We start from the raw sequence: 16,706 nt of genomic DNA on the forward strand, positions 1-16,706 counted from the left end.
ACAAAGACATTGGATTCTTATCTCACTATACATGACTAAACCATTTCTCACCTCCTCACCCCTTGCCTTCTCCTGTAAGACCTATTACAGTCGTTAAGAGTCGTCAACAGGCTCTCCCAGCTATCTGCCTATCTCCCATTCCCACCACCCTTCTGAGTAACACCCCTCCCCACCTTCTCACTATATAGAAGGATCTGGCAACTTCTGTTTCAGTGTATCTGAAGAAGTGTGCATGCACACGAAAGCTCATACCAAGAACTAACTTAGTTGGTCTTTAAGGTGCTACTGGAAGAAATTTTTTTATTTAAACAAAAACAAATAGCGCCCCCTCCCCAAAGCACATTTAAAAGGCTAAAGATGGTTTAATCAGCCAAATGCCTCGTTATGAAAAAAATGTTTTTGCCTGGTGCCTAAAATATGTATCAAAAGTGCTAGGTAAGCCTTTTCAGGTTGTGGACTCTCCTTCCTTGGAGGTTTCTAAGCAGAGGTTGGGTGGCCATTTGCCATGGGTGGTTTAGCTGAGATCCCTGCATTGCAGGGGATTGGACTAGATGACCCTTGGGGTCCCTTCTAGAGATGGAAAGGCCTGGAAAAACCCCGGAAAAACTGGGGTGGAGGGAACCCAGATTTTTTCTGTTTTTTTTTCCAAAGCCATTTTTTTTTCAGAAAAAAATGAAGAAGAAAAAAGTGTGTGGAATATTCAAACTATATCAAATGTTGTTGTTTTTTTCAATTCTTTCTGGAAAAAAATGGCTTTAGGCGAAGAAATGGGGAAAAGCATGAAAAAACTGGTCCCTCACATTTTTCTGGGTTTTTCCCCAGGCCTTCCCATCTCTAAATTCCCTTCCAACTCTATGATTTCTATGGCATGGGTAAGCAAACTAAAGCCCAGGGGCCGGATTCGGCCCAATTGCCTTCTAATTCCGGCCTGTGGACGGTCCGGGAATCAGCGTGTTTTTACATGAGTAGAATGTGTTCTTTTATTTAAAATGCATCTCTGGGTTATTTGTGGGGCATAGGAATTTGTTCTTTTTTTTCTCTCCAAAATATAATCCGCCCCCCACAAGGTCTGAGGAACAGTGGACTGGCCCCCTGTTGAAAAAGTTTGCTGACCCCTGTTCTATTGTTAAATAAGTTGGAGTTCTTGTTATTAAATATATCAAGAAAAAAGCACACCAAGAACTCAGGCCAGTGTAAATTTCAGTAGTGGGAGTGGTCCCTACTCGCAAATCAATAGTTGTAACAAAAACTAATCCATTCAAAAGTATGTATTCTGACAAGAATTACAAACTCAAATAGAGATTACAAACTCTAACAGAGATTACAAACTCAAACTCATAAGAATATGAAAATAAAAAGTACCAAGGTGGAAGTAATCTAATTAGACACAACAATACAGTAAGAGTAAATTTTTTGAGGTCTTAGAACAAAGGAAGGAAGTCAATTTGTGTTTATGTACATAATGATATGTTTTTTTTCTGTAGATGTGTGCTTTTTCGTTTTTGTTTAGTTTAGTTTTGTTTCCTTTGTTTTTTTTTCCCCTTTCCCTTTTCTGTTTATTTTTTCTTTTTTTCTATATGTTCCGGGGATTTTTGTTTGTACAGTATTATTTTGGATTCAATGTTTGTAATTTTTGTTATGATTCTGCATTGAAAATAAAAAAATTCTTAAAAAAAAGAAAGAATATGTATAACACAATAATTCGTTACAGAATTAGAAATAAGAGTCTATGAGTAGAGATAAGATCATCTTAGTCCATAGTCAGATTCAACGTGAAGGTCTTAGTTTCAATCATTGAGCAGAAGTCAGAAGTCAATTATGGATCAGAAACCAGGACAGGGCCCTGTTTCGATGTATTCACTTTCATCAGCTGGAAGTATCAAATATTATATCTGTATCTGAGCAAAGACTAAAGGGGCAATTCCTGATCAGGTGCCTGTTTACCAGTGGCGTAGCGTGGGTTGTCAGCACCCGGGGCAAGGCAAGTAATTTGCGCCCCCTAACCCATGGATTTGCGCCCCCTAACCCTAACCCCCAGATGTTGCGCCGGCCCCCCTTCACCCCCCACGCTACGCCACTGCTGTTTACTTCCTGTGCCTCAGAAAATATACAGCCGGGGCCCTTGGTGGGAGATTTCCCCAAATGGCAGGATGGGGGTGGTGAGGTCGGGGCTTCCTGGGAACATTGGCACCAGCACTAGATTGACTTCGCCTGTGCCACCCAACGTAAGGTAAGATGCAGCAGCAGCCGTGTCGGGAGGCCGGCCACTGTGGCTTCATCCCGCCAGGTGAAGCTGGTACCTTCATTTCTGTTAAGATAGTATCAAGACCATCGGCGAGCCTGCTAGGAGCGGAGCGATACTGCGAAACGGGAATTTCACCTGCAAAATTGGAACTTGGCCACCTTATAACAAGACTTGGGGGGGTCCCCCTCTTGTTTGCGTATCCCTATCAGTTCTCGCCATGTCCAGATGTGAAACTGACAGTTATTGTTGTCCAGGAAAACTGATGATCTTACAATGGCGTGATTAAAGAGAGAATCGGAGCGTGGCCAGCCAGCGGGAAGGAAATGTAAAGATAAGATGTCCTAATCTGTCCCTTTGCCGGGCGCTTTTCCCGTCTGACTATTTGTATACCGAGATGGCTCCAGTTTGCCAAACAGCTAAGCAAACCGCCTTTGAGTCCGCCCAGGTGTGTTTGCTCTTCAGCTCGAGCTGCTCATTTTGGGGGGAAGTAGGGTGAACTGCAGAGTCGTGTCACCGGGAGTGGAGAGAGACTTTGTGTGGTTCACCAGGCAATGGATTTTTCCACCTGCCTTGTTCCACCCTCCAGCCCTGGCATCCTTTCCCAGACCATCTCTTTGAGAACAGCAGAACCTGCTGGGAAGAGAGGAGTACAGGGATATAAAATAATAATAATAATAAAAATTATAAGTTGTGTGTCCTCGTTTCCGAATACGACCCTTTTACATCGTTTTGTGTGTTCTGTGGTATTTTATGCCTTGTGACTTCCTGTTATTTTTTATTGATTACAGTTTAGTAATTATTTATTGTAATTGATAACTGTAAAATTATTTCCTGGTATTTAATTTGTTTACTATTTTATTCTAATGCATTACAGTGGTACTTCGGGTTAAGTACTTAATTCGTTCCGGCGGTCCGTTCTTAACCTGAAACTGTTCTTAACCTGAAGCACCGCTTTGGCCGGAGCACTATTTCTGTTCTCATCCTGAAGCAAAGTTGAAGAAGAAGAGTTTGGATTTGATATCCCGCCTTTCACTCCCTTTAAGGAGTCTCAAAGCGGCTGACAATCTCCTTTCCCTTCCTCCCCCACAACAAACACTCTGTGAGGTGAGTAGGGCTGAGAGACTTCAGAGAAGTGTGACTGGCCCAAGGTCACCCAGCAGCTGCATGTGGAGGAGCAGAGATGCGAACCCAGTTCACCAGATTACGAGACTACCGCTCTTAACCACTACACCACACTGGCTCTCGCCAGTTCTTAACCTGAGGTACTATTTCTGGGTTAGCGGAGTCTGTAACCTGAAGCATATGTAACCTGAAGCATATGTAACCCGAGGTACCACTGTATTGGATATTGCTTTATTTGATATAAGTTGTACATTTTACAGTTATTGTGATTTCTTTTTTTTTTAGGGGATCATATTGTTATCACGTGTGTGGTCTCTGCTCTCTATGTTGTCTATGACATTTCCCCTCTTTTTTCATTTCTCTTTTAATTTGTATACCACCTTTCTATAAAAGCGAAATGAATAAAGAGGGGGGGAATGACACCCCCTGCCCCAGCAATCTTCTCCAGGGGAGAAATGAGCAAAATATTGCGTTGCTTGTAAAATGGTGGGGACAAATGGGGTGTCCACCAAGGCCCTGAAATTCTTCAGAACAGGGCTTCCATGTGTCCAGAATTTCCCACACACAGGATTCGGCCCTCATAAACAGCGTCCGGGCGGAAATCGCAAATTTCCTTGAAAATAAGCTCAATTATTATTATTTTTTTTTAATTTTTCAGAACAGCTTTTATGTCCGGATTTTGCCTTTTTCAAATATGTCAACCCTACTTCAGAGGCTTCAGTGTCGGCTGCACAAACACCCCATGGCTTCTCCCAAGGAATTCTGGGAGCAGTCGTCTGTTCAAGGAGATCATGGCGGCTCTGTGACAGGTGAGCTGCTGCTCCCAGAATCCTTTGGGAAAGTCACACACTTTAAAGGTTTGGTGCGTACGGGACTGGAGTGTGTGTGGAAACTAGCCTAGTACAGTCATACCTTTTGTTACTTTTGTTTCAGTTTAAATCTTTTCAGGTTATGTTCCGAGGCGACCCGGAAGTACTGGAAAGGGTTACGTCCAGGTTTCGCCACTCGCGCATGCTCAGACACTCAAAATGATGTCATGCGCAGAAGCGGCGAATCGCAGCACGCGCAGACGCAGGTTGCATTCTGCTCACATTGCAAACAGGCCTCCGGAACGGATCCCGTTCGCAACCAGAGGTACCACTATATAGCGAAAGGTAACATGGACATTTGCTGTTTCACTCTTTTGCCTCTGGCCCCCAACATATGGCCCCCCCAAAGGGAAATGTGGCCTTCAGTCTTCAATAGTAATAATAATGTCAGTATATATGGTATATGGGACACGGGTGGCGCTTTGGGTTAAACCACAGAGTCTAGGGCTTGCTGATCGGAAGGTCGGCGGTTCGAATCCCCCCGATGGGGTGAGCTCCCGTTGTTCGGTCCCTGCTCCTGCAAACCTAGCAGTTCGAAAGCACGTCAAAGTGCAAGTAGATAAATAGGTACCACTCCGGCAGGAAGGTAAATGGTGTTTCTGTGTGCTGCTCTGGTTCGCCGGCTCCCTCGGCCAATAAAGCGAGATAAGCGCCGCAACCCCAGAGTCGGCCATGACTGGACCTAATGGTCAGGGGTCCCTTTACCTTTATTTTATTTATGGTATATGCCACCAATTCCTGTTCTAGGGTTTTCTATACCATCAGGATTGGTAATATACATTTGCCTCTTTTTTATGAGTACAATATGGCAGGATGGGATGTGTTATGTCATGTATGTTTCGTTTCCGGGGAAACTTCCCCCCAGTCGTTGCTTGAGATCGCCCCACCGGTTTGCAGCATTCATTTTACTCTTGGGCATTCTCTCTCTCTCTCTTTTTAACTGAGAAATTTATTTATTAATATTAACAACAAAATATAACAATACATCAAAACAAAGAAGAAACAGTTCCAAATCTTACAGATTAAAACACAAAACAAAGAATGAAAGAAAATAAAAAGAAGAAAAGAAACAAAGATAAAAGACAAAAAAAGAAGATAGGTAGCCGTGTTGGTCTGCCATAGTCAAAATAAAAAAATTCCTTCCAGTAGCACCTTAAAGACCAACTAAGTTAGTTCTTGGTATGAGCTTTCGTGTGCATGCACACTTCTTCAGATACACAGATACAGATATATCTGAAGAAGTGTGCATGCACACGAAAGCTCATACCAAGAACTAACTTAGTTGGTCTTTAAGGTGCTACTGGAAGGAATTTTTTTATTAAAAAAAGAAGAAACAGGGACGTATTCCCAACACCGTATTCATCGTTACGTAACCAAAGTTGATAAAACTAAAACTTCCACCGACCTCACAACACTTCATTTCAGTCTCGTTATATCTCTCTGTATTTCCTTATTATCTCAATCCTAATTTGTTTATGTATATATATGTCAATATTCCTTTCCCTTTCTATTCACGAGGTCATTCTAAACTCAACCAGATTTTTACCCTTGAACCTTGTTTTTTGAAGTATTCATTCAAACAGTCCCATTCCTTCTTCGCTAAACTTTTTGGTTTTTGTCTCATTATGTCTGCCAGTTTGGCTAACTCCAAGTATTCACGAAGTTTACATAGCCGTTCTTCCCTGATAGGTATTTGTTTCCCTTTCCAGTACTTAGCTACCAGGATTCTTGCCGCTGACGTCGCATATAAGAATATTTTAACTTTATCTTTTGGAATGTCATCATTTAATATTCCTAATAGGAATGCCTCTGGACTTTTACTATAAGTTATTCTTAGTATTTTCTTTATCTCCTCATGAATCATGCCCCAAAATTTCTCAATCTCGGGGCATGTCCACCACATATGGTAGAAGGTTCCGTTTTGTTTCATTGACCTCCAGCACTTATTATTGTGCGTTTTGTTCATTTTAGCCAGCCTTTCCGGGGCCAAGTACCACCTATGATACATTTTCATATAATTCTCTCTTATTAAATAACATGCTGTGAAGTTTATGGTTTTTGTCCATAATTTTCCCCACTCTGTGTATTCTATTGTATGGCCTAGATCTTGTTCCCACTTTTTAGTGGCATTTCCCTTTTCTTCTTTTCTGATTATTCATTCTGATGCGGGTGGCGCTGTGGGTTAAACCACAGAGCCTAGGCCTTGCTGATCAGAAGGTCGGCGGTTTGAATCCCCACGATGGGGTGAGCTCCCGTTGCTCAGTCCCTGCTCCTGCCAACCTAGCAGTTCAAAAGCACATCAAAGTGCAAGTAGATAAATAAGTACCGCTCCGGCGGGAAGGTAAACGGCGTTTCCGTGTGCTGCTCTGGTTCGCCAGAAGCGGCTTAGTCATGCTGGCCACATGACCCGGAAGCTGTACACTGGCTCCCTCGGCCAATAAAGCGAGATGAGCGCCGTAACCCCAGAGTCAGCCACGACTGGACCTAATGGTCAGGGATCCCTTTACCTTTAACCATTTGTAGATTTTTGAGATAGTCTTTTGATTATTGTATAATATTTCCTTTTCCCATACTGATTTTTTTTATCAAAACCCTTTGATTTTTTTCCCCTTCTCGAACATTGCTGTTAGCTGGTGATATTCTAGCCAATTTACCCCACTCTGTTTTAGTTCTTCAATTTTTTTCACTTTCACTGCTCTTGGGCATTCTCAACACAGCCTCTGAAAACTGTGCCTCTCCCTCGCCCCCCCCCCCCCCCGCTTTGGAAGATAACCAAACACGAGCACTTTGACGCTGAAGGGTCAGTTACGCGGTGAGCTTTTGTTCCCGTGTTCCAGGCAGATTGTCAATGCTTGGAGCTGTTCATTTGCCTTCAGCTGATTGCAGGCAAATGTTTACCTGCCTCCCTTCGCCTTTGGAAAGGAGAACTCGCTTTCCCCCAGATAATGCCTTGTTCAGTTGGTTGGCAGGAGTGGGTGTGTTGCTTACGTAGGGTTCTCGTATCAAGCAGGGGAACCAACCCGGGACTCCGGTTTTGCAGTTCCAAAGGCAAGGTGTCAGGGCTGAGAGTTGCTTTAAAGGTACCAAGAAGTCTCTACTGCTACACGTCACCCCAATCTCTGAGCAGAGAGGGGCTCCAGGTTGTTCCAGGTGCTTTTACAAGTTTGAATTCCTTGGAATGAAGGTCGGCAGAGACTGTGGTGTCTTTACAGTGAGGGAACCCCCAAAAGGCCCTTGGAGCTGGAGGGCTGAACGATGGGGGTGGAGAAGCTCCTTCTGGTATACGGGGTGTATTATTTACACCTATGTACAACCTGAGCATATGATGGAGGTGCTCACAAAACATTTATCAGGGAGAGGCTTGATTGTCTGGGCAGCAATCTCTAAAGAAACACTGTCTCCATTCGGTCTCGGTTTTGGACATACCTTGCTAAATCTCTGACTGGAGATGGGGGTGTGGGGGTGTACGAACACATATTTTCCCCAACACACCTACGTGCGAAGGAGGGCATAAGGACATTAAGGTGTAACGGAGCACAAGTATTCCTGTTATACCCAATGGCTTATTTCAAACTGCTGGGAATGCTACAAGCCAGCCTGTTGCAAAGAAATGAATGCCTAAGAATAGCCAAAGGCACACCCACCCAACCAAGCAGTCAGAGATTTAGCTGAATCCGAACACTGGAATTTTTTTTAATAGCAAGGTATGTCCAAAAGGCCAAAACCGAGACCGAATGGAGACAGTGCTTCTTCAGAGATTGCTGCCCAGGCAATCAAGCCTCTCCCTGATAAATAGGGACATTGGAAACATACAACAATAAATGGTTTGAGGGAGGTTACCAATATTTCAGCAGGTAGAGCAGAGCCTCAGGAAGAATAAATCTAAAATTGCTCTCCTTCAAAGGATCCATGGTGGTCAACACAGAATTGGAACTCTGTACTGGGAAAACAACACCAACCAATTGCTCTGGGTTTTCCATTTCCCTCCTCCAATCCTTGCCTTCCTTTGTGGCCATTCCTCCTCGCACACAGGGCCGCAAAACTGCCAGTTCCAGTCCCCGTCCCACACCACACGCTCCTTCCCCGCCTCTCACCTTTCCCCCCTTCGGAACAGGTGTGGCCAGAGTTTCCGACTCTCAGTTGTTACAACAGTGGCACCGATGGAACGACCAAACTTCCACCTGTTTGGCTAGTGAAACGAAGAGAGCAGGCTATGGTGAGAAAGGATTGTGTCCTCGGTTCTGTTGTTGAAAACAAATGCCTGAACTCACAGACGCCCTGCTCTTTCATTCTGTACCTGCATAGCTGTCAACTTTTCCCTTTTCTTGCGAGGAATCCTATTCAGAATAAGGGAATTTCCCTTTAAAAAGGGGGAAAGTTGACAGCTATGTGTACCTGGCTCAGGTTGGTAGATCTTGGGTATGAAGTAAAAGGATAAAGTGCATCCCAGGAGCCTGACATCTGCCCGCCCCTGGTTTAGGCCATGTTTTCTGCATGCTCCCCTCTTCCCTGGGCTAATTGCCGCTGCTTGACTTCTGTCTCCCCAATATTCTGATCCTGTCTGCCTTGCATGTCCCCTTCCCCTCTTCTCACGTCCATTTACATGGCTAGCTAGACTGATCAAAGGTGGTCAGGTGGTGGCCGCCCTGCTTCCCTGAAATCTGAGATGTAACCTCAAGGTAGAAGGCGAGATATCAAAAGAATAATAACCATAATTGTAACCTGCGTAGAAGAACTGGAGGCAGCGACATTAAAGCCAGAATCCAGTGCAACAATTATGAGTTCTCCATGCCCATCTGGCTGCCATCCTCCTTGTGGAGTCTTCTGACATCCTTTCCCACCAACGAGGATGCTGAACACATCAACTGGTCAGGATCCAGGAGATGGATAGCTGATATTCTGAAGGAACATTGGCTCCCAAACTGTGATCTGTTTTCTCTCAGGTTGCGGCTTCCTTCCCCATGGAGGAACAGCCTTTTGTGAGTTTGGGCAAGGCGGCTGGACTTGGCCACCATCTGTGGGGGACATCCTCCTAGGACAGGTTCTCAACCATGGTTTGCCTGGTGCACCTCAAACACCAGCAGGCTTCCACCAGGTACTCCCGGACCTTCCTGTAGCCAAAGACCACAACATATGAGCTGGCCGAGTAATAAACAGAAGACAGGATGCCGTAGAGGGCGCTGAGGACGCTATTTTCGAAGCTGCTCTTGATGTACCCCGAGGCGATGGCGATCCAGACCATGTCGTTGGAGATCCAGCAGACCACGTATATGGACAGCAAGGAGAGCAAGACCTTCGTGGCCTGGGCAGTGTGCTTGTTCCAGCTGCTGCTGGTGACCGAAGAAGCCGCTTTCACTTTTCGGCTGTGCTTGCAGAGAAGGTCGATGATGAAGACATTGAGGACGATGACCAAGAGGACGAAGACGAGGTCCAAACTAACCGAGGCGTATGTGGTGAACTTCATAGCGAAGCTCCCCGTGGACCTTAAGCAGGTCGATGTCGCCAGGTAGGCGATGGTCTTGTTCCTTCTGCCCGTCGTCTTCTCATACTGCAAGTAAGGTATCTGTAAGAAGATGCTGACTATCCAACACCCGGCCAGGGTGCTGTTGACGTACTTGCCCTGGTGCCGGTAAATGAACTTGGACCACCGGTAGCTGGGCCGACGGATCTTGATGAGGTGCAGGAAGCTCAGGTTCTCCACCGACCAAATGCTGATCAGTCTCAGGGTGTGGTACGTGTAGAGCAGGATCCTGCAGCCCAGTTCTCCAAACACCTTGGTGCTGCTGAAGATAAGGAGCCCTGGAATGGCCTTGTAGCAGCAGAGGAGGAAGTTCACCAGGGACATGTTGACAATGATGCGGTCCAGAGGCTGCAGCGATTTGTGCCGGATGGCGTTGCTGATGAAGGCAAAAAGGACAATGAGGTTTCCGACCATGCCGACGAAGGACGACAGGTACATAAGGATGGATGTCACGAACATGAGATCGTGCACCATGGTGAGGCAGGGTCTCGCGTGCACATTACCGGGTTCCAGACGCCTCGCTTCTTTGTTTGGCTTCCTTTCGGTAGCTCTCCGGTCTGACACAGGACACCAGCTTCTTTGCAACCAGTGTCCGGAAGGCGATTTCCCCCCTGCTCATGAGATCCGGGTGTTCTTTTATATAGGCACAACTTCTCCTGGCGCACTCCCATGGGGACATGATTACTCTGCTATTTGCATAAGCCTTGTTATCTTATTTTGCTGAAAAGGGTCAGGTGTAAAGCAGATTAGCCATGGGCTGATAAGAAATGTGCCAAGGCAGGGAGGACGAGGGAGGGAGCAGGATGCAGGAGGGAACACGAGGCCGTATACGTGGCCAAAACAACTTTCAGATGCGCTCGGAGGGGGGGCAGCCGAAGGGATGCCCATCAGGCGCTGTCAGACTTCAGTTGGCACCAGCCCCAACCAGCGTGGCCAATGGTTAGGGGTGGTGGGAGGTGTGGCCCACCACATCTGCACAACACCATGTTGACTGGCCCTGTGTTATGCACTCAGTGCACCACTCGCTCTAGTTTATGCCGCTTTGAATTCATCCTCCATCCTGCAAGTGCAAATAAGGAGATTTGCAGCATTCAAGATCTAGCTAGCAAGCTGTATATACACAGAAATGTAGAATTGTCGAATTGGAAGAGGAGGAGCTGGCAATGGCAGAGGCGGCAGCAGACAGATCTGCCACCCTTCACAGGGGGTCCAGATCTGCTGCCCGGTGCAGCTGCCTCATCCTGCTTCCTGAGTGGTCTGTTCCTCCCTCGCCAAAGTCACTGATGCCCCGCCTAGGTAGGGGGCAGATTTCTAAATCCGCCCCACCCCACAGGCTGCTGCTACCTAGGTAAACACACCTTTTAAAAGGTACAGTGGGTGGAAAGAGATTTGGGGGCGGAGGAACTGGGGGGGGGAGGGTTAAGCACAAACCTACCCTGCTGTTTCTCCCTTCTCGGTTACACTGCCCAATTGGAGAGATGCTATGGGCTGGTCCTGCCCCGTCCATTTCCTTGCAAACACACATTTTAAAAGCATTGTCAAAAAGTGGTCAGTGGGAGGAGGGTTAAGCACACAGCTCCCTGGGTGCGCCTCCCTTCTCATTTGCACCATCCAAAGCTGTTTCCTTTTCCTTTCTTTTTTTATAAAAAAAGGCATGGGTAGGTCTTTAAGGAATACGTCCGTGCATAATCGGTAGTTCGCACCTGTGGCCGTGATCTGGTGGTAAAAGGGAGGTTGGATTTTGCTCACAGATGCTATGAGAACACACAGCTGGCTACTGAATTGCTGCAAAGAGACCTGCAGAGGATCTCTTGGAAACAGGGAAGTGCTTTTGTTGTTGGTTGCTGGGAACTCTGCTGAGGACAGAAATCTTTATCCAGTGATTGAAAACCGGCGTCGTTCAACCATTGTTGCAACCAGGAAAGGACCCACCAGTCATTTGTCATTGTTCTTGCCCCGATTTTGTTCTTTCCAAAGTTTACTTTCTCCACGACCCATGTTGGATGGGATTTTGGGGGGAGAGAAGAGAGAAAGGGGTGGCCTAAATCTGATTCCAGACCCTCCAAGTGTCCCTATTTTCCAGGGACGTCCCTGGTTTAGAGAAGCCGTCCCAGTTTCTGACTGGATCTCAGAATGTCCCACTTTTCCTTAAAGGTAAAGGTAAAGGGACCCCTGACCATTAGGTCCAGTCGTGGCCGACTCTGGGGTTGCGGTGCTCATCTCGCTTTATTGGCCGAGGGAGCCAGCGTACAGCTTCTGGGTCATGTGGCCAGCAGGACTAAGCCACTTCTGGCGAACCAGAGCAGCGCACGGAAACGCCGTTTACCTTCCCACCAGAGCGGTACCTATTTATCTACTTGCACTTTGACATGCTTTCGAACTGCTAGGTTGGCAGGAGCAGGGACCGAGCAACGGGAGCTCACCCCGCCGCTGGGATTCGAACCGCCGACCTTCTGCTTGGCAAGCCAAAGGCTCTGTGGTTTAACCCACAGCGCCACCCGCGTCCCCACTTTTCCTTAGGATGTCCCTATTTTCATTGGAGAAATGTTGGAGGGTATGGAGTTATCCGACGCCTGAGCCATCTGAAGGCAATCCTTTATAGGGAAGGTTTTAAAAAAAAATGTTTAATGTTTTGTTATTTTTTTATATATGTTGGAAGCTGCCCAGAGTGGCTGGGGCAACCCAGTAAGATGTGTAGGGTATAAATAGTAAAATTATCATTATGGAATGGGAAGTTCCTATTTTCATCGGAGAAATGTTGGAAGGCATGATTCCCATACAGTTGAAGGCCTCTAGCACAACCAGCTGCATGGCTCCGAAAAGGTGGTTTATAAGGTTAAAACATCAATACACTTGCAAAGTTCATGGGAGTTGTATAACATCTGAAGGATGTTGGACTGGAGAAAGGTGGATCTTGTTCACAAAACCAGTGCAGGTAGCTGTTGTGTAACGATGGAGTCTCCAGTGTGGCACCGCTGGGCACCATGCTTCCCTCAGTCAACCCCCTTCAGTGATCCCCAAGGCTGCCAGAACCTTGTGTTTTAATATTTTTATTAGGGGGAAAAAAACCCCAGTGCGGTAGGGTTTGGTTGAAGAAAGGAGTGCCTGGCATGCTCTGGTCCAAGGAGTCACGAAGAGTCGGACACGACTAAATGACTAAACAACAACAAAGGGTTTGGTTGGCTGGGTGGGGGTCACCTTTTTGTGGGGGTTGCTCTCTGTTTTCTTTCTCTGCGTTTCCTTTGGCGTGTGCAAATATTTCGCTTGCTTTTCGGGGCTGGTTAATAATCATAATAATTTATTATTTATACCCCGCCCATCTGGCTGGGCTTCTCCAGCAACTCTGGGCAGCTTCCAACAAAATATTAAAATGCAGTAATCCATCAAACATTAAAAGCTTCCCTAAACAGGGCTGTCTTCAGATGACTTCTAAAAGTCTGGTAGTTGTTGTTCTCTTTGACATCTGGTGGGAGGGCGTTCCACAGGGCGGGCGCCACTACCGAGAAGGCCCTCTGCCTGGTTCCCTGTAACTTGGCTTCTCGCAGTGAGGGAACCGCCAGAAGGCCCTCGGTGCTGGACCTCAGTGTCTGGGCTGGACGATGGGAGTGGAGACGCTCCTTCAGATATACTGGACCGAGGCCGTTTAGAGGAAGAAGAAGAAGAAGAAGAAGAAGAGGAGGAGGAGGAGTTTGGATTTGATACCCCGCCTTTCACTCCCTTTTAAGGAGACTCAAAGCGGCTAACGTTCTCCTTTCCCTTCCCCACAACAAACACTCTATGAGGTGAGTGGGGCTGAGAGACTTCACAGAAGTGTGACTGGCCCAAGGTCACCCAGCAGCTGCATGTGGAGGAGCGGAGACGCGAACCCGGTTCCCCAGATTACGAGACTACCGTTCTCAACCACTACACCACACTGGCTGTCGAGGGCTTTCAATGTCAGCACCAACACTTTGAATTGTGCTTGGAAATGTACTGGGGGCCAATGTAGGTCTTTCAAGACTGGTGTTATGTTGTCTTTGCGTCACCCCCAGTCACCAGTCTAGCTGCCGCATTCTGGATTAGTTTTAGTTTCCGGGTCACTTTCAAAGGTAGTCCCACGTAGAGCGCATTGCAGTAGTCCAAGCGAGAGATAACCAGAGCATGTACCACTCTGGCGAGACAGTCCGCGGGCAGGTAGGGTCTCAGCCTGCGTATCAGATGGAGCTGGTAAACAGCTGCCCTGGACACAGAATTGACCTGCAACTCCATGGACAGCTGTGAGTCCAAAATGACTCCCAGGCTGCACACCTGGTCCTTCAGGGGCACAGTTACCCCATTCAGGAACAGGTAGTCCTCCACACCTGCCCGCGTCCTGTCCCCCAAAAACAGTACTTCTGTCTTGTCAGGATTCAACCTCAATCTGAGTATCACCAGTTTTCCTTCTGTGAAATCGGTCTCTTGTGGGCAACCTCGGCGGTTTCTTAGCTTTCCAAATATTGCCTCCAGACATTGGGGATTCCTGGTCTAAATGCGGCTGTCTCAAAATCCTGCCTCTCCCATAATTGGTGTGTTAATGTCAGAATACACTCTGCTGTGTTAGGAGGATGACACTGGATCCTGTAAGAATAACAGAGTTGGAAGGGGCACCCAGGGTCATCTAGTCCACCCCCACCATGCAGGAATCTCACCTAAAGCATTCATGACCTCTGCTTAAAAACCTCCAGTCAAGGAGAATCCACTGCATCTCGCGGTCTTCTGTTCCACTGCTTTTACCATCAGAAAGTTATTCCTGATGTTCAGTCAGAATCTCCTTTCTTGTAACTCGAGGCCATGAGTTCGAGTCCTACCCTCCAGAGAAGGTATAACGTCACTACTCTGCTAGAATTGCTGCAGTCACTTAAATCCCCCTTGAAAACATCCTTAATTCCATGCGGAAAGAGAATCTCACTTACATAAGTTAGCATGGTTTTGATAACTGGACATCTGTTATGGGAACTGCTGATGCTCATTTTGTAGTCATGTCAAGGGCTGAGTTTCTACTGCTCCACCCTAACTAGGCTCATTTACTTGCCACCCACTCGGAGCAACCAGATCTACCTTGATGACATTATTGGGGTTTCTGAAGAAGCAGACCCTTGGAAACCTTCTCTGAACACTCCCAATTGTGTCAAAGATCTGCTTGCAACGTGTGAAGTTAATTACTTTGTGTTGAGCTGCATCGGGGAAATGTGATTTTAATTAAGCAAGTGTGCGTCACGAAAACATATGGGAGAAGCCAGAAAAACACTAACACATTAGCAAAAGGGGGTGAATCGTTGCCAGGAGAGCAGCAGCGCTGGCAACCTGCAGAAAGTTGCATGCTCTCGCTCTCTGTCTCTCTGATCACTTGCTTGAAAGGATCTGGGATATAGCTGTCTTGGTTCATTGGTGAGCTGGGCCACAGGAACTGTCTCGTGCGCGCCTAGAGTCAGGATCAAAAAAGCTGTGGAACAAGCTGGACGTTAGGAATGAAGGACAAGCCAGGACCAAAGGGCAAGCCGGAACTGAAGGACAAGCCAGAAGTCAGGACTGAAGAACAAGCCAGGACCAATGGACAAGCCAGAAGTCAGGACTGAAGAACACAAAAGGATACAAGAACACATGGGAGTTCAGGAAGACCAATTTTGCTCAAGCAAGGTTCAAAAAGAACAAGAAGCCCTTTTATACTGCTTCCTGTCCAGAAGAATCCCACGAACAGTGAGTGGAGGCAACGTACGTTGATGAAGAGGCTGCCACCTGCAGTTCAACAGCTCAGCCACATGAGGGAGCTGCACACAGACCCAGCCATTCCTGTAAGCTTAATTCTTTCGGTGAAAAACCCAGTCCTTTGAATTGACTTAGAGGGCACCCTCTGATGAAGCAGACGGCATTATTAACTCTGATGCACCAAATCACGCTGTGTTTAAATCATAAAATGCTGCACTTTAAATGCACGGATATTTTAAATGCAAGAGCATATAAAAAGTGCAGGTGGCCAGTTGCATTTCCACAGATGCATTCGCCCACCTTTCTCCTGGAAGAGAATAGCTCTTCTAAGAGGGTATCCCTGCTACACCATCAGGCTAAAACAAGGGCAGGCCCTGGGTAGGACTGCCCCCATGTGGACAACCATCACAACTGCAGCTTGGTGGTGGTACTTTTGGTTTTTCCCCTGGGCATTCTTCTTCTTCTTCTTTGGTGATCACTTGTAGCCAAGTAAGATTATCTTCCATAAACACGGTTTTAACAATGAGTCCATAAATGACTGTGGAGGCCAATTCTGGATCCACACGTCCTTCCACAGTGGGGACATTGGTGGACATGGACATGGGTGGAAGTTGATCACGGTGTGGATTTGCCAAGCGTGTCTTCCTCTTAGCTTGTTTCTCCCTTCCGTCCTAAGTTCGAGTGTCTTCAAAGCCCATGACATCTTTGGTAAAGGCTGTTCTCCAATTGGAGTGCTCGCAGGCTAGTGTTTCCCAGTTGCCAGTGTTTATACTACTTTTTTTAGATTTGCCTTGAGACAGTCTTTAAACCTCTTTTGTTGACCACCAGGATTACGCTTTCCATTTTTACGGTAAGTTCAGAATAGAGTAGTTGCTTTGGAAGACGATCATCAGGCATCCGCACAACATGACCAGTCCAACGAAGTTGATGTTGAAGAATCATTGCTTCAACACTGGTGAGTGATAGGCCATGCTTTTCATAAGCTTCTGCAAAGATATTCAGGATGGTTTGGAAGTCATCCTCTGAGCATGCACAGACTACGTTGTCATCAGCACACTGAAGCTCTATGTCGGAAGTTACGGTAACCTTACTCTTTGCTTTCAGCCTGCTCAGATTGAAGAGCGTTCCATCTGTTTGATATATGATTTCTACTCTGGTGGGAGTTTCCCTTCCACAAAGTGTAGGATCATGGCAATGAAAATAATGAATAGAGTTGGGGCAATAA

At 46.6% G+C, this 16,706-nt stretch overlaps 1 protein-coding gene across 1 annotated transcript; it reads right to left on the reverse strand.

The window, feature by feature from the left end:
- Window positions 1-7,450: 7,450 nt before the first annotated feature.
- On the reverse strand, window positions 7,451-10,329 carry LOC308594299 (olfactory receptor class A-like protein 1). The gene has a single exon (XM_081207323.1). It carries the CDS (start codon window positions 10,229-10,231, stop codon window positions 9,269-9,271), a length of 963 nt encoding a protein of 320 aa, XP_081063449.1. The 5' UTR covers window positions 10,232-10,329; the 3' UTR covers window positions 7,451-9,268.
- Between the last annotated feature and the right edge of the window lie 6,377 nt (window positions 10,330-16,706).

The sequence above is a fragment of the Podarcis bocagei genome (genome assembly GCF_964188305.1).
Source record: "Podarcis bocagei genome assembly, chromosome: 9".
Classification (NCBI taxonomy): Eukaryota; Metazoa; Chordata; class Lepidosauria; order Squamata; family Lacertidae; genus Podarcis; species Podarcis bocagei.

Coding starts and splice junctions, on each gene's coding strand:
- LOC308594299 (XM_081207323.1), bottom strand. CDS start 10,231: ATGGTGCACGATCTCATGTTCGTGACATCCATCCTTATGTACCTGTCG.